Source organism: Pongo abelii, chromosome 8, assembly GCF_028885655.2.
Source record: "Pongo abelii isolate AG06213 chromosome 8, NHGRI_mPonAbe1-v2.0_pri, whole genome shotgun sequence".
NCBI lineage: Eukaryota > Metazoa > Chordata > Mammalia > Primates > Hominidae > Pongo > Pongo abelii.
The window spans coordinates 139,280,685-139,303,800 of NC_071993.2; the positions used below are offsets into that span (position 1 = coordinate 139,280,685).

At 54.2% G+C, this 23,116-nt stretch overlaps 1 protein-coding gene across 2 annotated transcripts in view; it reads left to right on the top strand.

Annotated features, from left to right (window-relative positions):
- JAKMIP3 (Janus kinase and microtubule interacting protein 3) overlaps positions 1-23,116 on the top strand; it is a 120,575-nt gene that overhangs the window by 31,612 nt on the left and 65,847 nt on the right. For both annotated transcript variants that reach the window (XM_024253819.3, XM_063727825.1), the window contains exons 2-3: positions 8,201-8,477; positions 19,934-20,431. In XM_024253819.3, coding sequence (XP_024109587.2) covers positions 8,205-8,477; positions 19,934-20,431 — 771 coding nt within the window. In that variant the 5' untranslated portion in view covers positions 8,201-8,204. The remainder of the gene's footprint in view (positions 1-8,200; positions 8,478-19,933; positions 20,432-23,116) is intronic.

Consider the following 23,116-nt stretch of genomic DNA (forward strand, 5'->3'; position numbering starts at 1 on the left):
AAACCACCGGAAAGTGACTCATACAACATGTGTCTCCTTAGAAGATGGCCATGCCCTCGAGCCCTGGAGCTGACAGCTGTTTCCTCAACACGGGGGTGGTGGTTACTATACTTGGTTAGTGTAATATCTGACTTCCACCCCAAGAAGTGCACCAGCAAATTTTAAATCACACTTGTTACATAACTGAAATGATAATGGTAAATACAGGTGCAAGATTTTTTTCGTTGATGAAAACATTGTGGCTTTGAACCTGGCTGTGATGTTTAAAAAAAAAAAAAAAAAAAGTTGTAGCCAGCCTTATGCCTCTGGATAGATGGAGGGGGACATACTTTTCCCTGCTCCCCCATTAGTACAATCAAAACCCTGGACATGAAATAAGAAACCAGTGTAAGAAGACTCTGAAAGGCGGGCTGGAGAAAGCTGGCCAGGGACCTCAGACCCCAGGAATGACGCCATGGCAAGGTCCCTGGGTTTTCTTTTTGCCTGGGATATCCCAGACACAGAGCTGAAGAATCCAGCAACCCAGAGCCAACAGCCTCAGACAAACCATCCCCAAGAAGAGCCTGCTTCCTCCATCCACAGAACCAGTTAGGCAGCAGCCCCACAGCAGACATTTCCCGACGCGGATGTGCAGATGGCCAAGGCGCACAGGAGAGACGCCACGGCGAGGTGCTAGGGAAAGGCAGACAGAAGCCACAGGGCCTGTGAGCTCACCTAGGAGAATGGCAACATTAGAAATGGCAACACCACCAAATGCAGGCAAGGGTGTCGGGAACCTGGGTCCCTCATACATGGCTGGTGGGAGGCAAGGCCCCTCTGGAGACCAGCTGGGCAAATAAACATCCAGCTGCTGCAGAGCCCGGAAATGGTTCAGCGCCAGGTGTCCTCCAGTGAGTGAGTGGCGAAACCTACTGTGCTGCAGCCATACCGTGGGTCACCACTCAGCAGTGAGAAGGGTGAACTGTGGGTCACTCCGCAGTGAGAAGGGTGAGCTGTGGGTCACTCCGCAGTGAGAAGGGTGAGCTGTGGGTCACTCCGCAGTGAGAAGGGTGAACTGTGGGTGCCCATGGCAACCTGCGTGGCCCTCCGAGCATCACATGGACTCTCAGGAGGTCACTTACTATTTGACTTCACTTCTATAACATTCCTGAAATGGCAAAATTATGTAGTTGGGGAGCAGATCGTGGCTTCCCATGGTTACGGAGGGGACAGGGTAGGAGGGAAGTGAATGTGACAGTAAGAGGGACCCTTGTGGGAACAGGAGTATTCCCAACCTTTGTCCCCTGGCTGTGATACTGTCCCACTGTTTTCCAAGATGTTCTCATTGGGGGAAATAGGGAAAGGGGACGTGGGGCATCTCTATATTCTGTCTTACAACTGCATGTGGGTCTACAATTACTCAAACTAAAAGTTTATTTTTTTTTAAGAAAAAGTCATGGCACTTCAATGAAAATTTAGAATTTTAATGCATTTGCAGGTGATTCAGAACCTAAGCTTCCAATCACAGAGATTGCCCTTCCTTCCTTCCTTTTCTTTTCTTTTCTCCCCTTCCCCTTCCCCTTTCACTTTCCCTTTCCCTTTCCCTTCCCCTTTCCCTTTCCCTTTGCCCTTCCTTCCTTCCTTTTTTTTTCTTTCTTTCTTTTTCTTTTCTTTTTTTTTTTCTTTTTTTGAGACAAGGTCTTCCTCTGTTGTCCAGGTGGGAGTGCAGTAACATGATCACAGCTCACTGCAGCCTTGACCTCCCAGGCCCAAGCGATCCTCCCGCCTCAGCCTCCCAGGGAGCTGGGACCACAGGCGCCCACCTGGCTTATTTATTTGTTGCAGAGATGGGGTCTCCCTCTGTTGCCCAGGCTGGTCTCAGACTCCTGGGTTCAAGTGATCCTCCCGCCTTGGCCTCCTAAAGTGCTGGGATTACAGGCCTCAGCCACTGTGCCCAGCCAAGGTCGCCTTTCAGTACAAAGTGAAATGTGCTAGATTCAGTTCTGCAGATGAGGACTGATGGCTCGCTGTCACCATCTTAACATTTATTGATCAAAATGTGAACATGTTGAAGTCAGTGCAGAGATTTTGTGGATGATCCCAAGCTGCTTTTCAGAAAGTCACTCGTGGCACTTCCTGAGGGCTGTGTGGGTTGTTGTGGGATGAAACGGCCTCTTCTCCATCTTGAATCATCTTTGGCGTCCATCGGAGTGGCCGCTGCAGATCAGAGTGTGGACGTCCCGTAACAGCCCTTCTAGGTATCACTGCGAGGCCAGCTTATTGGCGTTGCTCTTCTCCTGGGTGCTGAGTGGCTGCCAGAGCCCCCGGCACCTCCAGTGCGCTTCTCTCATCCTGGGCCTGGTTTTCACTGTGACCTCCGGCCACACCAGGGGCATCTGCAGTGAGGAAGGGGCTCTTTACCACAGCGCTCCTCTCTCAGAGCTGGATTTGCGACACTGGTCTTGTGATCAGGAGCCGGGGGTGAAGTCCTGGGTCCTTCGTCCTCCTAGAGAGACAGGCCATACTCAGTAAGCCTCCTCAGGGTGTTCTTACACTCAGCTGGGTTTGGGAACCGAACCTTGGACTTCTCTGTAGGTAAACCAGTTAGCCCAGAAAGAATGCAAGTCCAATGTTTACAGCCTTGTGAGGTCACAGGATCTGCAGAGACATGGACCGTCCCACCCCAGGATGCCCCCGAATCACAGGAGGTGGCTCTGAAGGCTGCTCGGGTGTGGATGGGTCTGACTGACTTCTCGGTGTCCTCTGCATCGCATGGTGGTATTGAAGCCCAAATCCAGAGGCTCAACGCTGAGTAAACAGCCCGACAGGGACAGAGTAGAGCAAAGCCCTAACAGGGCCAGCCTCCTCGTCAGTGACACTGAGGTTCACTGTGGTGATTCACCGGCGGTGGAGAGACATCCATCAGCCGTACAGCTTTGTCTTCCACATGGAAACCTCCTGCCATAAAACGACTTACCAGAGGTCAACCCAAAGCACTTCTGCAGCCTTCAGACGATGACTGGGAAATAAATTGTTTTTATTACCTCCTCAGAGACCCCGAAATAAAAGATAGGCAATCTGCATTGTTAATTTAACGACTTCCCCAAGGAAAGCATGAAGGTGCAGTCTCAGTCTGAAACTGACAGCGAAGCCCGCTGGGGAACCCTGTCCAGCAGAGGAAGCACCCTCTCTATGGGGGTTTGGGGAGGCCCTGGGTACAAACTCGACCTCTCTTGGATATGCCGTGGGTTTTCCCCGACTAACAGGCTCAGGACCCTTGTTTTTCCTGGTCAAGTGCAACTCGGCATGTGTGTAAGACGCCCGGTGCTTTAATGCACGTCCTGATTGTGTCAGTGGCACAACTCATGGGTACATTCACAAGTCCTCATCAGGCCAGTCCCCTGGGCACCGCCTGCCCTGTGCCTTGTGGCTCAGGTGCGTGTCACGACGGCACATTCCTCGGCACCCCAAACCCCTCGCACTGCCACGCTGTCCGTCTGCGCGTCTGCAGCTCCCGTGCTCGCCCTGGTGATGGCGGCCTTGAGCAGAGTCCACAGTGTCTGGAGGGCTCGTCTGCATCTGAGAGTCACGCTGCGTTGCTGTGATTCCCGGTGAAGGGACAGCCCCCGTCCCAGCCCTCCTGTGATCCCATCGTGGTGAGGGGCTGGCACAGTGCTGTAGGGGGTGTCTGCTCTGAGCTTGCGGCCACCCTGCCCCCTGCCCCCGGGCTGATCCAGGCTCCCCAGGGCAGATGCAGCTGTGACGGACTCTGCCCAGTGGATGTCCCACAGTGTGCTGCCCTCACAGGCCCCCACACGGACCCCCCCCCACGGATCCCCACACCAACCCCCACACAGGTCCCTCAGACCCGCTCCCACCCTGTTGGAGAACTGTGGGTCTCCTCGAGCCAGGAACGCCATGGTCTGGGACTCAGTGCGGAGTGTGCCACGTGGGGCTGAGCCCTTGGTATGAGCCGGCTGGACCTCCCGCATGGCTGAAGCCCCTGCCATGCCCAAGGTGGGGGTGTCTGGGCCACCACCAGCTGAGATCTCCCACTCCCGCAGCCTTTGGGTCTCTCTCCAGTTGCCCTGTCTGCCTCCCGGGGTGTCAGGAAGGCCGTGAGAAGACGTATTGACCAGAACAGCCTCACACACACCCTTGAGACTGGATGATTCTCTATACCCTGGTTCCTTATGAGGGTTCGGGGATGGGCAGAAAAGCTCATGAAACCCAGCAGCCACCCCCAGGGCCGGAGCGCAGGCCACCGCCCCCACAGCAGCTATGAGCTCCGTCACCTGCCAACAGCAGCAGTGTCCTTGTGGGGAAAAGAGATGCCTCCGTTTACCAAAGCTGTGATCATCCGAGGTGCGGAGCCTCCCAGCCGCCCCAACATCATTTCACTTTAGGATGGGAGGCGAGACTTGAAAGCCCCTTTCTCTCTGCATGAGGAACCTCAGCCGCGCTCCCTGCTCTCTCTGCATGAGGAACCCCAGCCGTGCTCCTGGGCGAGAAGGAAGAGCTTGCCGCAGACCCCAGCTGGGTGCCTGAGCCTCGGCACTTGGGGGAGATTCACACCATCCCTGCTCATTTTCATAAGGAATAAACTCAACATAGTTACCGTATCAGTTCCCTGATTGGTGCTGGAGAAAAATATCAACTCTGCCTCTAGGGAGACGTCAGTGAAAACTCTCAGACCAGGGTGGCCAGTGCAGGACCCAGAGTGGACTTGAATCCGTTCGGAGGAGCTGGGCACTCCCAGGCCTGGGACGGGAGGAGGGAGGCCAGTCTGGGGCGCTTTTTCTGCAATGTAGACAAGGTTTTAGCTTTCTATACTTTCCCTCCTCCAAAGTGGAAATCCATCCATGGGAGGCTGAGGTGGAGGATTGCTTGAGCTCAGGAAGTCGAGGCTACAGTGAGCTGTGATTGCACTGCTGCTCTTCAGCCTGGGCGACAGAGCAAGGACCCACCCCTCAACCCCACCGCTGAAGTCTCCCCGAAACAAAATTAACTAAATGCTACGAACAGTGGGTTAATTAGAAATGAGCTCCTGGGGTGGGTCTAAATGTTGACCATTGTATATTAGCAACCATGATCCTTTAAAATGGATTCTCTTTCAAAAACCGCTTCATCTATTTTAAATAGCAAAACTATGGGAACGACAACTGTCTCGGCAGCTGGATTTTATTTTCCCTTTTCCTCAAATGCTCAATGCCCTATAACAGGCAGATGGGAACGAGTTTCTGCCGCCATCAGTGAGCACTGCACAGAGCGTGGTGTGGCAGCCAGGAGAGGGCAGGTGGCCCGGGGCTCGGTCCTGGAAAGGAGGTGCCGCCCAAAGGAAGCCGGAGCCCTGTCTCTTGGGGGCTGTCTGTGAGGACTTGAATGGAGGTGGGAACATGTTATTGGAAGCGGGAAAGAAGACCCTTGTGTGGAGGTGGGAAGTTTACCAGAACAGTCACCTGTGGTGGTAGAGAACCCGAGTGCACAGGACAGGACCCGGCCCTTCCCCAGTGGGTTCTTCTTCCCCCTGGAGAGTCCCCTTCATGGGTCTCCAGGGAGGACCGTGGGAGGTGGGCCAACAGTTCTGGAGTCCGCAGGAGCCCACCCGACTCTCATGTGGTTGGGGCCAGGAGTCACTAAAAGTCACTTAAGTGTCAGCTGGTGTCTCTCCTTAGAGCAGCTTATTATCAAGAGACAGCAAGGCACCTGCAGAACCTCCTGTCCTGTGTCTAGGAGTCTGTGCCTGCTGGATGTCCTCTCATTCTCCAGCAGCAAGGCCAGCCGAGCCCCCTTTCCTCCTCAGGCCCTTCTTGCATACTTCTCAGGCCTTTCCCAAGCTGCCTGGGGTTTTGTCCTCAGGATGGAGCTGGAAAGGGGAGAGAGGCGGTGCGCCGGGCCCGGCGAGCACCCTCTCCTTTGTAAATGAAGATGCCTCTGATGACGTCCGCAGGGCGACCTGGGCACAGCCTCAGCCCCGTTCATGGGTCTAGCCCCACAGTCTGGAGTGGCATCCTGAGGGCACCTTCCTCCCTCTGTACCCCATGACAGCTCCCAGCTTTGCCATCTGCCCGAGCCTGGTCCCTCCAGCCCCTGTCTCACACGTGTAGAGCTGACATCCACCCTGCCGGGCCCTTCTCCCCGTCCAGGTGGAGGCCAGCGGCCCTGCAGGGTGAGACGTGCCCAGCCTCTTCCCAGTTCACCTTTCAGCCTCGCAGGCTCCTTGTGGTTCCTGGGTGTCTGCATCGCCTCCCAGGCGATGGGTCACCTCCGACCCTCCTTTCACCCTCCCTCCGTGAGGCCATCTTCACTCACCCGTGGAAGTCTACTTGGCTGCCCTGTAGCCCTCCCACCTGCCCGTCCTGCCACCTCTGCTGGTCTCTGAGCCCCACACCCACACAGCTTGGCCTTCATCAAACTGCAGGGCCCATGTCCAAGTCTCCCTCCCATGGTCCTGTGAACTGACAAATAGGAGGCTGGAGACAGACGACGGAGTAGGGGGAGAGCTGTGTTCACCAGGCCGGAGAGGAGATGCAGGAGTGATGGGGGCCTGTGTTCATCAGGAGAGGAGACGCAGGAGTGGGGTGGGGGGAAGTGTTCACCGAGAGAGGAGACGCGGGCATGGGGTGGGCCTGTGTTCATCAGGAGAGGAGACGCAGGAGTGGGGGTGGGGGCTGTGTTCACCAGGAATGCTCCCACGTGTGATCTGCCTGCTTGTCGCTTCTATCCTGGCTGCCTTCACTGCCCTATAACAGGTGACAGGAGCAGAAGGTGAACAAGGACAAGAGGGAAAGGTGCTTTTTTCCCTCCCTTGGGGAAAGCTGGTCATGGTGGGGACGGAAGGAGGCCCCAGGAGCAGGAGGGCCACAGAGGGGCCCAACGGACCTGTTAGGAGCACCGGGGGTCCTTGCCCCTCTGGGCAGCCAAGAGGAGCATCTGGCATAGGAGCTGCGGTAGAGAAGCAGCTGCTGGAGAGGAACATCAGGGGGAGAGAGGAACATCAGAGGCAGGGAGGAGCACCTGGGGGAGAGGAGCAGCTGGAGGGGAGGAGCAACTGGAGGAGAGGAGTAGCTGGGTGTGGGGGAGCCTCTGAGGGAGAAGAACCGCTAGGGGAGGTGCCTGGCAGCACAGAAGGAAAGTGTGAGGATCTCACCAGCCTCGTCCAATCACCTCTTTTTAGACAATGAGCAGCTTCCCTGGGGTTGAACCTGGAGGACTTGCTGTGACCAGTGGAGATCACTGATTGCCTACACCAGGTCCCTAGTGCCTGACCATGGATCGATGCCTGTCCGTGGCCTGTTAGAAGCTGGGCCACACAGCAGGAGGCAAGCAGTGGGCGAGGGAGGGAAGCTTCCTGTGTATTTACAGACACTCCCCTTGAGGGACACAGAGCCAGACCCTATCTCCAAAAAAAGAAAATCCATCTCCATTAAACAGTAGCTCCCATTCCCTCTCCTGCCAGCCCCTAGCAGCCACCATTCTACTTAGTTCCTGGGTTTGCCGACTGTAGACCCTGAATATATATGTGAAATCATGCGGCATTTGTCCTTCTGTGACCGGCTCATTTCACCCAGCCTAATGTCTTCAGGGATCCTCCTGTCATAGCGTGTGTCCGAATCTCCCTCCTAGTTACAGCTGGATAATATTCTGCGTTTTGTGTAGCCACTTATCCGTCGATGGATGCAGGTCGCCTCCACTGTGCAGCTACCTGGATTGTGCTGCTGTGAGCTGGGCGTGTGCTTCTGTTCCAGTCCCTGCTTTCCGTACTTCTGGGCATTTCCTGGGTGCAGCTTGCGGGTCTCTGTGGAGGAGCCCGGTCACGGGGTCCTTCTGCCATCTGAGAGCTCGTGGTTTATACGCGCCATTGCCGCGGTGTGGCCTCACAGCCATGTACAGAATTGTGAGTTCGAAGTTGGGTGCCCACTCCCTCACTCTCTGATCCCTAAGAGGGAAAAGAGTTCACCTGTGCTGAGTGTTCATCCCGTGCTGGGCGTGGGGATGTCCTCTTAGATGTGGGGTCCCTGTCTGGGGGACCATATGGCGGGCAGATGGGCCCTGAGGTCTGGGGCTGTTCCCTGGTCTGCGTCGTCCAGGTAGCGTCCTCAGCGCTGGGATGAGGGCAGGTGGGGGGTCCACGTGCCCCCCTCCCCCGGCATACGAGCCCCTGAGCTCCAGGCCAAGCCTCCGGAGGGAGCTGCTCACCGCGGTGTGCTTTCCCCTCCAGGTGAATGAGAAGATGTAGTGCGACAGCAGCCCGGGTGACACCTGCTGGGAGCTTGGCGTGGACACCCCAGCCACCCCCAGCCCAGCCCAGCCCAGCCGGAGCACCCTACCCCTGGGCATCCCCCCGGCCATCCAGCCTCACCATGTCCAAGAGGGGCATGGGCAGCCGGGCCAAGGGGGACAAGGCGGAGGCCCTCGCGGCGCTGCAGGCGGCCAACGAGGATCTTCGAGCCAAGCTCACAGACATCCAGATCGAGCTGCAGCAAGAGAAGAGCAAGGTGGGCGCTCCCCAGACCCCCACCCTTGAATGCCCCTCCCTCCCGTCTCCCCTGGGGCCCAGAGGCTCTTCCTAGAGTGGGTTTGGCCAGATCCCTGTGGAAACCCCCACCCAGTCCTAGAGGCTGCTTGGGGCAGACCACGTAGTGGGGGGTGGGGGCGGCAGGCAGTGGGAGACTTGAGGGCCCTGTAGGCAGAGGTGCTATGGTGGTGGCCGCAAACCGTGGTGAGCTCACAGAAATTATCCTCTGCTGCGCGGGGACAGCCCTCCCATCTGGGGCCGCAGGGCCTTGGGGGTCTGTGTCCAGTGGTGCCATCCCTGGAAAGGACGCTGACTTTCCCACTGCAGCGTCATGGTGGAACTGACCTGAAACAGAGTGGGCAGGTATGGCTCTCACATGGGAATAAAGAAAAAAGATGGGCCATCGGTTTAGAGCTTCCAGATTTGGAGGAACAGCACCCGTTAGCAAATGTGGAGATGCAGGGGCAAGCTCAGGGGGATGGGGAGGCCCACGATGGCCTCTGGCTGGATGCCCAGCACTTTGGGGCTTTTGAAGCCTCGGGAAATATTGGGCTGTGCTGGCAGCCAAGGGGTGGGGTCTGGAGCGGGGGGAGGGGCTGACCAGAGGACAGGCCAAGCCCTGGGGTGGGCCACCCCCACCTGAACCTCTTTCCACCTCTAGCATGACCTTTGCCCTGTCCTTTCCATCTCCTGGTCCCCAGGAGCCATTAAGAAGTGTGCCTGGGCTCCTGGAAGGAGAAGGCGAAGGAGAGAGCATCTGGAGAGAAGGCAGCTCCAGGATGGGGCTGGGCACAAAGGCAGGTGCCTGTCTCGGGCTTGGAAGGGCCTGGGTCACGTGTGGATGGTGTCCCCACTCCAGGCCCTAGTTCTCTCCCTCCCCGTTTCTTGCCCATCAAAGGCATTTCTCTTGGGACCTGCGTGGTCTGGCGGTGGAGGGGAGTTGGGTTATTTGGGGCTGGTTGCTTAACCTCTGACTTATTCAACCCTTGTGATTTCACCTCCTTGTTATATCAAAAGAAGAAGAATGTTTCGTGACACGTGATAATCATGCGTAGTTCAGATTTTGGTGCCCATACTACAAGGAAAGTTGTATTAGAACATGAGTCATCCCAGCACATTAGGAGGCCAAGGCAGGAGGATCGCTTGAGCCCAGGAGTTCGAGACCAGCCTGGGCAACTTAGGGAGGAACTCATCTCTACAAAAAAAAAAAAAGGACACATTAGGCAGGTGCAGTGGTATGCTCCTGTGGGCTCAGCTACTCGGGAGGCTGAGGCGAGACGATTACTTGAGTCTAGGAGGTTGAGGCTACAGTAAGCTGTGATTGTGCCACTGTACTCTAGTCTGGATGACAGAGCGAGACCCTGTCTCTAAAGAAATAAAAATGATTAAAAAAAAAAAAAACAAAAACCCACAGCTGCACCTGCTCATTTACATATTGTCCTTGGAGCTGACCCACAAAACCTAAAATATTTACCATCTGGCCCTGCCCACGTTCCTTCCCATCCTGCTATGAGTCTCTCCTCTGTAGGATGGGGATGAACACAGCCTGTGGCCTGAAGGCGGGAGTGCTGCTGAGGCTCTGGGGCACAGCTGGGGGAGAGTCTCGCTTCTGGGATACCAGAAGGCCGATGGCATGGGGACACGGCCCATTTATGGTCAGTAAATGTGCGTCCAGCACCTGCTCTGTGCCAGGCACCCATAAATCCCAAACAACAATGCCCAGAGGCCCAGACTCACTGCAGGAGCACACGGTCCGCGTGCTAATGCCCCCCCTGAAAATGGGGAGTTGCCCCAAATGGAGAGACCAGGCTGCACGGCGAGCCTCAGACGTGGCTGTCATCTTCCCTCTCCGCGTTTTGCTGGTGGAAGAAGAGATGACTTGTCAAGAGCCCAGTGAGAATGAAACCCTTTGTTTTATTGAGTAAAAATATAACAATTATCTTTTTTTAAAAAAAGAGTCTCACTCTGTCACCGTCTGGAGTGCAGTGGTGCGATCTCAGCTCACTATAGCCTCCACCTCCTGGGCTCAAGCAATCCTCTCACCTCAGCCCCCAAGTAGCTGAGACCACAGGTGTGCACTACCATGCCTGGCTATTTTTTTTTGTTTTTACTCTTTTGTAGAGACTGGGTCTCGCCATGTTGCCTTTGCTGGTCTCAAACTCCTGGACTCAAGCGATCTTCCTGTCTCAGCCTCCCAACGTGCTGGGATTACAGGGCTGAGCCACTGCCCCCAGCCAATAATTATCTTAACACAAGCACCACATGTGGACATCCCCAGTTTTAGTCCCCAGTTCTCTGTCCACCCAATTACAACAGCATCATGTGATTTTTTGTGCAGTTTTGCCAAAACACATCCATCTGCGACGCCCCGAGGGACACACGCTCCTCGATGGTCAGCAGGCCAGGCTTGCGGGCTCCCCAGGGGCCAGCAAGGGTTCCAGGGCCGGCGTCTGAGGGCTGCAACCCAGACCCACTGGGCACCTTGCAGGGCGTGTTTAGTTGTACCTGGAGGAGAGGATGTATCCTCTTGGCACAACGTGCAGAAGGCACCGGAGGAAAGGAACGGAGAAGAAGCCTGTTTGCCTCAGAGCTCCTCGTCCTGGACGCCCTCGCCAGAAGGTTCATGTTATGGTTTCCTGCGTAAGCGATCTAAGCCCTGCCTCCTCAAGCATAACTGACAGCATGCTGGATGCACAGGCAGCGACTCCCTTTTGCCAAGTGATCACAGCGCCTCTTGGAGTCAGTTCCACGACTCCAGAACGAGCAGCTGGCACAAGCTCGTTCATGTTATTCGCATGCCCCACCATGTCGGGCCTGTCGACGGCATCCAGGCTGATTCGATTCTCGGCTGATACTGCAGCCCTGTACCTGGGTCTTGGACTTCATGCAAAAGAACTCCTGCAGGAGACGTTCTTGCAAGCCAAATTGCTGGGCCAGAGCTTGTCTGTGTTTGCAGTTTGACGGTGACGTCCCCAGGGCCCATGGAGAACAGAGAGGGCCCTTCAGGGAGATCCAGCTGGCTCCCACGGGCAGCTCCAGGAGCCGGATTCGGGCAGAGTCCTTGCCGCTGGCTCACACCGGTGGGAAGGTGCTGGCTGCTCTGGGACCACTGTGGTTCAAGATCATGGCTCGGCGTTGCTCCTTCCTGCAGACCTAGTTAGCCTGGCTTAGCCAAGGACTCTGAAATATTCTCATCTCTGCCAGGGGGTTCTTTCTAGGCTGGGGTTTTCACACCTCACTATGCAGCAGAGCCCGGACCTTGGTCCTGCTGGAGCAGAAGCTGCTGAGAGGCATGGGGAGGCATCGAACCTGCCCAGGGCCGCTCAGCGTCCGCATCGTGGACTTGCCCTCCCACACCAGCTCCTCTGGCCAGCTCTGTCCCTCTCCCAGCCCTTTCATCCTGCCAGTCCCAGGGGACAGTGGATTTCCAACATTAAAGGTGTTTCCAGGAGATGCAGAAAATAATTATTCTTTGTCTCCTCAACTTCCAGGGTCTGCAGCTAACGGAAGCAGGGGTCTGGAGAGGAAAAAGGACGGGTGGGACACAGGTGGAGCCTCAGACGAGAGAGCCCCTGGGCCACCAAGACCCCAGAGCATTCTCTGACCCTGCTCCTACCTCATTAACTCGTCCCTCCCCTGCCTCCTTGTCCCACCCCTCCCCTGCCTCATTCACCTGCTCTTCTCCTACCTGGGCCTGTCTCCCACTGGTGCCTCCAAGCCAAACCTGGACCTTCCCAGCCAAGCGTCATTTAAAACATTCAAGGCCAGGTGCAGTGGTTCATACCTGTAGTCCCAGCACTTTGGAAGGCCGAGGCGGGAGAATCACTTCAGCCCAGGAATTCGAGACCAGCCTGGGCAACATAGCAAAACCTGGTCTCAACCAAAAAAAAATTATATGTATACACAAACATACACATACACGCACATATTCATGCACATATATCCACACATATATCCACACACATATATATACACACACACATATATGTACACACACACACATATATTTTTAAAAACTGGGCATGGTGGCACTCACCTGTAGTCCCAGCTACGTGGGAGGATGGCTTGAGCCCAGGAGGTCAAGGCTGCAGTGTGCTGTGATTGTGCCACTGCACTCCAGCCTGGGTAACAGAGCAAGACTGTCTCAAAAAACAAAATTTTTTTTTAATTAAAAACATTCGAGGTTAAAAAAAGATCATGTGCACACAGAAAAGAATATGGCAGACAGGCAGCTAGGCACCACCCACAATTAAAAAATGACCTCATTTGGGCTCAAATATAAGCAAACTAGAAGCTCTCCGCCTGGCTGCCTGCCCTTGTTCCTGCGCGCCCACAGAGAGGTCTGGGTCCCCCTGTGTCCAGGCATCTTCCTGGCCTGAGAACTACAGCGAGAGTCTCACAGACGGTAGCGAGACCTCAGCTCATTGCACACGAGGGCCCTGAGGATCCTGAGGACCCTGGAGCCTCCAGCCCCCTTTCTTCCAGCTCCCACCTGGGCTTTCTCCTCTCCCTACTCCATTCTATAAATGGAATATCCCATCTGAGTTGACCTTCGAGTCTTCCTGAGTGGGGAAGGGCTTGAGGCTGTAGCTTCTGCGTGGTTAGAAACAGGACCATGGGAAGCCTTCAGGGGCTCCTGGGCTCTTGCAGCTCCGCAGCTCACACAGCATCTTGGCCTCTACCACGAAAATGTGGGGATTCTTGATTTGCAAAACACTTGCATAAGTCATGGCCAAGCAGGGAAGAGAAAATAGGAATTCAGTCATTACAATTGGCAGCATCAATGCTTCTGAAGTCTTTACTGTGTCCATGTGAAAAGTAATATCATCATTACAGCCCCAGGACAGGAATCTAACTAGACCTGCAGCTGTGGAACCGGAGCCTCCTATCTAATTTCCAGCAGATCCAGATGCCTCAGAAGCACCTGTGGGGGAGAATCCAGTTCTGGACCTCAAGAGCGAAATCAATGGCCGGCCAGAGGATCCCTTCCCAGAACAGACCGACCCTGCCCCACCGGCCTCCTGTAGCCTGGAGGGGACAGGCAGCCCCCAAGCCAGTCTGGAATCCAGCTGTGCTCTGGAAGCTCCCACAGCCCACTGGTGGCCAAGGCGGCATCTGGTGCCCTCCACCAGCTCAGGCACGGGCAGGTGCCTCCGGGCTGCTGGTGCCTCCAGCAGGTTCTCAGCCTTTGCAGCTCCCAAGGCCGGATCCCAACGTGGGGCCCACCGATAGATGGGCTCAGCCTTCTGTGCAGTTTCCCTGTGGTTATGTGAAGATGTGCTCTCACGTGGTGATTAAATCCATTTACATTGAACAACTGAGGGAGGGGGAGCTGCTTGTTTCTCTGCCACAGTCCTGGGCTGCCGTGCAGTGGGGAGCTCATCTCTTTATCAGGAATCATCAGAATTCTGCAACTGCATCATCACATTTTGCAGACTGTGATTTTCAGGGTAAAGAAGGTCCCTGTGAGTTCTGGAAAAAGCATCTTGGATTTCAGTCCAATGGTTAATCGATCACCGAGGAAGACTTGAGCAGACTGAGATTTAACAACTCAAGAATAAAATGATTTAAATAAAAGCTGACTCCTCCAGGTGCCAGCCCTCTGTCAGGAGAGAGATGGGACCGTTCCCAGTGAAGAAGGGGAGGGCTCTAGAGGGAACCGCAGGGGCGTGAACTCGGCCTTGTCTTCAGGAAGGTGCAGCGTGGGCTCCTTTAAATCAGGGAAGAGCCATACATGTCATGAGGATGTAAGTCACCGTGTTTTTGTCGTGGACACGAAGGCTCCAGCTCTGGTCTGGGCACAGCAGGGCCCCTGATGCCTGTTCTGTTTGGCCACTGCCCGCCCTCCCGCAGGCTGAGCCCCAACTCTTGGAACTGTACCCTGGATGAGGAAGTGCAGGGAGCAGAGAAAATTCACGGCAATCACACCTTTCGGAGGTGCCCGGAAAGTCCTACAAGATCCCAGCTCTAACTGGAGGGCCCGCCTAGAGGTGGGAGACCCCATGGAAGCTCCCGCCTCCTGCCCCCACAGGAAACGTGTCCCGGGCAGCTGTGCCCCTGCAGACCTGTGAAGGGAGGTGGCAATGACGGGGACAGGGGCCGAGGCAAGGGGTGGCAGAGCCAGCAGACATGGTGGGTGGTGCTGGGGTCACTGCTGAGGAAGTGGCCTTGGAGCAGAGACCCCCCCATGAGCACAGGAAGGTCCCAGGGTGGGAGGTGGCTCCAGGTCGGGGGTGGCTCCAGGTGGGGCTAGAGCCCAGGTAGACATGGGGTGAATGGGCATGAGTGTGACCTCGAGCACCGGGAAGGCCAGGGCAGGTGCAGCCCTCATGGGGAGGGTGCAGAAGAGGTCAGCAGAGGTGGCCATGGGCCCTGGGGGCCATGCAGGTGTGGGGCAGGAGGGGTCCTAGTAACCTAAGGTCCACATGGGGACACTTTGGAGGGAGAAAGGGGGTTACTGATCACTATGCTGGAACAACAAGGAAAGCCGGCCTCCCTGGACTGCTGGGCATCCCACCGTGGCGAGGCAGGGAGCTTGGGCCATGCTCCAGGCACAGCCAGCAGCCTCTGGGAGCCTTAAAGCCGGACATGACCTAACTTCTATTTGCATATTATATATTGTAAATATGTTTATATATTTAAAATATTTTGACGTTTTAAACGTACCCTCTGGCCGCTGTGGGAGGGGCTGAGGGGAGCAGAGAGCAGTGGGAGCAGCTGCTCAGAGGTCCGTGCCGTGGCTGAGGGTGGCAGCTGTGGAGGGGCATGTGGCAGAGGCACCAGGATATGTGGGCAGGCAGGGGTAGAGTCTGTGGGTGGACGGTGTGTGGAACGGCTCTGGGACACGGGGAGAGGAGCCAGGAGGTGTGGGCAGGCGGGGGTAGAGCGTGCGGGTGGACGGTGCATGGGATGCTCCAGGTGTGGGTCTGAGCAGCAGTGGCCGGGCCACCCTTTGCTGAGGTGGCATCTGGGCGAGGATGATGGGCACTGGGGGCCGGAGGACATCAAGGACTCTGCGTGGGACAGGGCACCGTGGAGCCTCTCACCAACATCCAGGCAGGGGCTGCCATGTGGGCGGTGAGCATAGGTGACCACTGTCCCGCGGGGTACACGGGCCTCAGGTGTGGGAGCGGGGTCTCCAGGTGGTGGGAGATGCTGCCCAGAGAACAGTGCGAGGGGAGACGGGGCTGGGACCTGCCCTGGGCACTCGGCTCGTCAGCTGGGAAGCCCAGAGAGGGCAGCGAGGGGGCCATGCTCTTGGACTTCACCCACCTCATGCCTGCTTCCAGAACATTCCATCCCACCTCTGTTCTTTCTGGCTGTTAAGTTTTAAGAAGGGTCTCTTATCCTGGTTCCTTATTTTGTTCAATTGTATTCTTTTCTTCAGTGTTTTTGTCTACAAAGTCCCGCGTGGCTGTGTTTTCACAGAGATTTACATGAATGTGTTGCATTTAAAAAAAAGTCTCCTGCCTTCCCCTGGGGACTGTCTGCTTATTACTGTGGGTACCTGAATGTTCTGAGCCTATAGAAGTGGGGAAATAGTTCCTGTGAAGAGTCTGGGATTCGGATTCTCCTTGTCCCCAGCCACGTGTCTCCTTGGACAGGGCAGCTCTCCACCTCCCCTCGGACACAGGCTCACATGGTGGATGCGTCTGACTCTCGGCCACCGCTTCTTGGTCAGCCTCCCGCTGCCTGGCTGCGAATCCCCTCTCTCACTCCCTCTGTCTTTCCCTTCTGCCCCCTTTGGCTGCTCCATTCTTTCCTACTCCTCAGAAAAAAATAGTTCTCATCAGAACATGCACAGCTAGGGTTTGAAAGACCGTGACCTTCCCACTTTCTAAAGCGTGACTTACTGAAATGTACAAGAAACACACCTACCTAGTGACCAGGACGCTGTATATCCCTGGTCTGAAAGCAGCTGTCACCTCGGTTCAGGGCTCACTAGCCACTCTTGGCCTGCTTTAGGGGATTCAATTTGCACCTCCCAGGATTCTGTGATAAAGCTCAGGAGGTAGATGATCTGTGAATGGCCAAAAGCCTTAGCAGTATTATTTAAGGACATGCAAATCAAAACAAAGTTGAATGCATCCAGTTGCTTTTATACACGGCAGATCCCTGTGGTCGTTGATTGGGTGGAGAAGTGATGCCCTCAGAAGCTGCTGGAAGCCTCTCTGCAGGTGCCTTGGCCACCAGTGCATGGCCCTGAGATGCTGCCAGCCTTCTGTGGCAGTGACTCCACTGTTAGGAAAAGCGGAATCCAGTGGATACACAGGGTGTCAGTTTTAGCTCTGCTAATGATAAGGAACAAAGCGGCCACCTGGCTGTCCCGGCCTGAGGAGACTGCTAAGGATGTTAGGTTTTATTTACGCAGCAGACTGCCCTGCAGCAATTAGAATCTTGTTGAGGAAGAATGTTTGCTAATAGAGGAACTCCTCATCATAGGGCTAAGAAAAGCCTGGGAAAGAGACAGCGGGGCTTTGTGGAGTTTTCCTTTTGAGGAAAATCTGTGCCTGTACCAGGTCATGGAGACACTTTCCTATGTTTTCTTCTAGAAGCTGTGTTGTTTTACCTTTCAATTTTATATCGGAAACATACCAGGGATTGATTTTGGCACATGATGTAAGTAGGGTATGACTGTAGATATGAGATGGACCTGGCACCATTCACATAAAAAAGACTTTACCCACTGCACTGCAGTTTCACTTTTACAATAAATCCATGGCCACGTGTGTGAGCCTGTGTCGTAGACAGTGTTACTGTCCCGTCCTTCGCCTCTCCCCGGAGGATGCCTGTGCCATGCGACTTTGCAGAGCTTTGCTTTGTTCTGGCAAAAAACAGAGCTTTGCTTTGTTCTGGCCAGTGCAGCAGTGATCTGGGCCAGGCCCGAGCCCAGCCCTCTGTGTCCCCTGCTTACTCCTTCACCTCTGTCCTCTCTGTGAAGAGACTGTGTCTAGACTAGTGGCCAGTCCCAGGAAAATTGCTACGTGGTAACCACTGAGTCCAACCTAGGCCACCTGACTCCAGCTGAATGCTAGACTCATGAGAAAAAATGAATGGTTGTTGCTTCTGTGTAGCATGGCAAAAGTTTACTGATTATTTTTGAGACAGGGTCTCATTCTGTCACCCAGGCTGTAGTGCAGTGGTGTGATCACAGCTCACTGCAGCCTCTACCCCCCGGCTCAAGCAGTCCTCCCACTTCATCCTCCCAAGTAGCTGGGACTACAGGTGTGCATCACCGCACCTGGCTAATTTTTTAATTTATTATTTTTTTGTACAGACAGGGTCTCACTGTGTTGCCCAGGCTGGTCTTGAACTCCTCAAGCCATCCTCCTGCCTGTGCCTCCCACAGTGCTGGGATTACAGGATGAGCCACTGTGCTGGGACAGCAGAAGTTGGCTGTTAGTCACGGTAGCTCCCTGCTAGTCTGTTTTGGATTCTATTCTGTCTTGGTTCTTTGCGTTTCCATCTGCATTTTAGAATCCATCTGGAGATTTGCATTTTTATAAAACCTTCTATACATTGAATTGCATTGAATCTATAGATCAATTTGAGGAAAATAAACATGTTTATGATATTGAGTCTTTGGGTTCATGAGTATGATATATTCTTCCATTTATTTAAACGCTTTTAAATTTCTGTCAGTAACACCTGGTAGTTTTCAGCACAGAGGTCTTGGGCATGTTTTCTGACACGTATTCAAAAGTGTTTGTTTTTTTGATACCATTATAAATGTTACATTTGATATTTTCATTCCTAATTATTTGCTGATGATATATAGAAATCCAGTGATTTAAAAAATATTTGAATTGAGCATTCCTCAATGAATTCATTTCTTCATTCATCCAATCTAATGAATACATATTTTTCCAGGATATGGGAAAAGTATGGTGAGTGGCTGCTGTGATCAGGCGAGGGTGAATTATGCATGAAGTGTTAGCTGGTGTGGCTCCGATTCCATAGACACTTCCCTGAGCTGCCAAATGCCAATCTGTTCAAATCAGCGCTGAGCACTGTTCATACTACACAGCTCTGCAATCAGCTCCAGCACTGGCAGGTCACTGCGATCACGGCCGGAGGTCACCCTGGCGGGTCACCGCGATCACGGCTGGAGGTCACCCTGGCGGGGCACTGATCATGGCTGGGGTCATGCCAGTGGTACACTTCTGTGATCAGAGGGGGACTCTGGGCCCTCTGCTACGGATGGGCTGGGATCCCACCAGCAGCCCAGAGGAGGCCTCCGCACAGCCGCTTGTCAGAATGGCTGCGCTCATCTGGGCCCTTCTAGGCGCCACAGCCCTGATCTTGCACTCTAGTTTTCTGCATTATCCTGGAGTCATCTCAGGGGAAGTTACGGCTGATTTAAAATAGAGATGTTGACCTGTGACTCGGTGCTGGCAGGACAGGACTGGCAGAGGAGGTTGGTGTGTTCCTCTTCAGCGTGTCATTCACGTAACGGAAATAGTCCTTAAATAGTTGTCTCCAAAGAGGACCCCAAATTCTAGAGCAATTGTTGGAGGTTAGCAGAAGATAATTTCTCTGGAAATAAGATGTAAAGAAAATGTCGTTTCTAGTAGAAATGTGGTTTGACTAAAAGCTAACTCGTGAAAAAAAAAACACGAAAGGACGTTTGTCCGTTTCATTTAAGATTCTATCAACCTTGGAGCAGCCCTGAGGGCTCAGCCGTCCTCCAGCTCCCACTGGAGCCGTGAACATTTGGCGACGTCATAAATGAGTATGGCCGTGTCCAGCCATAAGCGGGCATTGGGCCGGATGTGCTGGAACCTCCTCGGAGCGGGAGAGCAAAGCCCTTGGCAGCAGAGCCTGGCCCATGGCAAGCAGCGGTCCCGGCACTGTGGTCTGAATGTAGGACCCCCATAGCGTGTCCTCCCCTAACCCCAGACAGGGCCCTTGCTGGACTATTTTGCTTATTAGAAGTGCCTTTTCTCCATGGTTTAAAACAGTAACAACACAGTCTCAACTTCTGGAACTTATTTTTGATTCAGATGCCAACAATTCTCATGAATAACAACTGATAAAACCTTTCAGCACGTTACAGATTCCGGTGGGTGACCTCAGGTTTGCCTGAACGGTACCTGCTGCTCAGGTGTTCAGTAATTTTCAAAAAAATCTTCCCCAAGTGCACATTCAGATGTGTGAGTGTCTGCATCATGGACGCTCCCCACAAATACACATTCAGGTGTGAGTGTGTGCAACATGGAAGCTCCCCCCAGTACACATTCAGGTGTGAGTGTGTGCAACGTGGAAGCTCCCCCCAGTACACATTCAGGTGTGAGTGTGTGCAACGTGGAAGCTCCCCCAGTACACATTCAGGTGTGAGTGTGTGCAACGTGGAAGCTCCCCCCGAATGCACATTCAGGTGTGAGTGTGTGCATGGCCGGAGCTCCTGCCACACTCAGTCTCGCTGTTGTCTTTCAGGTCAGCAAAGTGGAACGCGAGAAGAACCAGGAGCTGCGGCAGGTGCGCGAGCATGAGCAGCATAAGACTGCGGTCTTGCTCACGGAGCTCAAGACAAAGCTGCACGAGGAGAAGATGAAGGAGCTACAGGCTGTGCGTGAGACGCTGCTGCGGCAGCACGAGGCCGAGCTGCTCAGGGTCATCAAGATCAAGGACAACGAGAACCAGCGGCTGCAGGCACTGCTCAGTGCCCTGCGTGACGGCGGCCCCGAAAAGGTCAAGACCGTGCTGCTGTCCGAGGCCAAGGAGGAGGCCAAGAAGGGGTTCGAGGTGGAGAAGGTCAAGATGCAGCAGGAGATCTCCGAGCTCAAGGGCGCCAAGAGGCAGGTGGAGGAGGCGCTGACGCTGGTGATCCAGGCAGACAAGATCAAGGCCGCGGAGATCCGCAGCGTGTACCACCTGCACCAGGAGGAGATCACCCGCATCAAGAAGGAGTGCGAGCGGGAGATCCGCAGGCTGGTACGTGGGTGGGCAGGGGTGGGCGTGGGCGAGGGTGCAGGTGTGGGCTCGGGGAGCACACGGGCAGCACCTGGGCAGCTCTGGCTTCACCCCCCATGACATTCTCAGCACAGGCTCCTCATGCCACCCCTGTTGGTTTTGAGGACCCTAGAGTCATGAGACCACTAGGAAAGGTTCAGACCCACAGTCAGGCCCCCACAGGGCAGGCCAGACTCTCACCTCCCCTTTTCCACAAACACCAGCTCTACTTCCTTTCTTAACTTGGGCCAGAGCAAGAAACCTAGAAATCGGCACTACCCATCCACACCGCAGGGTTCACGGACACCTCTTCTTAGTGTCCTGAGTCACACCTGACACCAGGCAGGGCTCAGTGTTTCACAGCAGGAGTCCCACACATCCTCATGGGGGGACTCAGAGGGAATTCTCCAGTTGAACTCACTGGATCCAGAGAGGCAAGACCAGGAGGCCCCAGGGGGTGGGATGGCCGCCAGCTGCCCTGAGGTCCCCATCTCTGCAGAACCGTTGCACTTGGGCTGGACCAGATGAGCTGCCGGTTTGTGGATCAATGAGGTCTAATGTTGGCAACTGGTGCATCCTAATAGCTGCAGAGACCTGGGCACCCATGGCAGGCACCAGTAGAGTCGATGTTCTCAAAGGCCTGGGGTTCAGCTGATGAGAATGTCCAGGGATTGCAAGGGACTGATTGCACCCGATGCCCCTTGTCCTTTGGAGAGGAGACTGTCCTGTGGTTTTGGGGGAAATGGAGCTCTATCTTAGAGGTGCGTGCCCCAGCCCTGTGCCTCTTCAGGACCCGGAGCCCCAGGCACCTCAGTGGGATGCAGTGGTCTTTCCACAGGGCGTGGCTGTGCACCTGGGGCAGCCTCCCTCTGCCTGCTTCCCGGGGCCTCCGGTCTCCAGGGATGGCCTCCAGGCTGGACCAGCAAGTGGAACTCCCAGAGAGGGGCAGCCACTCTCCACACCTACATATGACCTTGCCACGGCGTACACATGGGTGCCCCCAAACACGCCTAACCTGGGTGATCCCCTTCCTTTCCAAAGTGGTCCCTGTTCCAATCTCCCCTACACCTCTTCACCCTGTCCCGAGCCATATATCGATGTCACCTTAGCAACCCAAGGACCTGGCCCAAGCCAGCACTCGTAAGAACCGGATGCTTTCTTCGCATGACGCGATGCTTGCTTTTCTGTGCGGGGAAGGAAGGAAGCGTTGCCACTGTCCCGGGAAGGTGGGAGGGACAGGCGGCTGCCTCTGTCCAGTGCCACACGACCCTTTCATTTGTCTTGGTTGGATTTGATGCTCTCAGTAGAGGAAGACAGCTTTTTTCTTAAGTAAAGGCTGGTAACAGAAACCAGCAGTTCCCTGTCATCCCCTCTCACCCCCGATCTGAGCCCCAGAGGCAGCTACTCACAATTCCTCTGGCTGATTCTTCTGGATTTTATTTCAGATTTTCAAAAGCATGCTCCAACTTGTGTCTTCACTCTCCATCCTCACCAGATCTCTCCCTCCATACAGGCTTTTTTTTGCAGCCAGGGGCAAACTGGTCCTTAAACTTACACCGAAGTGCAGGTGTGTTCCCTGTTCTGTGGGTTATCTTTTCCTGTTCTCAACAGCATCGTGTTATGATCTAAGGTCTTAAATTTTAAAGTAAAACAGTCTAATTTGTTTATCTTTCCCTTTAAGATTGGAAAGGAAAAGATTTCCTTGTTTAGGAAATCTTTTGATCCCAAAGTCAGGAGGCTTCATCTTTTAAAAATGTTATAGTTTCATTTTCCATACTTACGTCTGTAGCAGCCCTTACTTCAAAGACCGTCTCCCCCTGTCTCACAGCGCCTCTCTGCCAGATCGCACCTGTTCTTACAAGAGTGGACTTTCTAGTGTGTCATCGTCAGTCCCTTCTCCGCCCTACTTTGTAGTAATTATTCTAGCTTTATAAAAAGGCTTCATTTCTGGAGTAGCACGTTCTCCTGCTTTGTTCGCCTTAAAGAGTAACCTGCCTCTTCTTGGCCCTCCAGAATTCCATATACATTTCAGAATCATCTTTGCTGTAAATAAAAAAAAAACTGCTGGAATTTTGGGTTTTTAGCCATACTGTTCAAGCATAAATTTTAGCAGAGGGTATAATCATGACTGTCATACAAACTATACAATGAACACGTCAAAGATTTTATTAACTCATTAATTGATGAGGAAACAAGATGTTACAACCAATTCAAATGAGGATTTGACCCACAGAGATTCACGTTTCCTGCCTGACAAAACCCATTTGCATTCCCGTGAGCAGGAATCGTGTCCATCTGTACCCAGGAAAGGCACACTTTGCTCACATTCTTCTCCAAGTTTAACTTTTCTTTCCATGGAGTCATAGAACAGCCTACTCAGAGACAAAGGCACAGGCCTCCCGGGGTCAGGTCATCCCCAGGGCCTCTGGCATTCCAATACAAGGACAGTCAGAAATCTTCTCTTGCCTATTTCAAAGTCTTACATGATCTTTTCCTATAGAATCCATAGCTTTGGGACATTTCCTTTATTTACTGTTTCGATGCTTAAACCCCTGTCAGTGAGAAGACCGGTGTTGCCCGTGAGAGCCCCCGCCCCACCACCAACATCCAGGAACTCTGGGTCTGCTTGGGTCCTGCGGGGGAGGGATTGGCTGGGGGCTCACATCC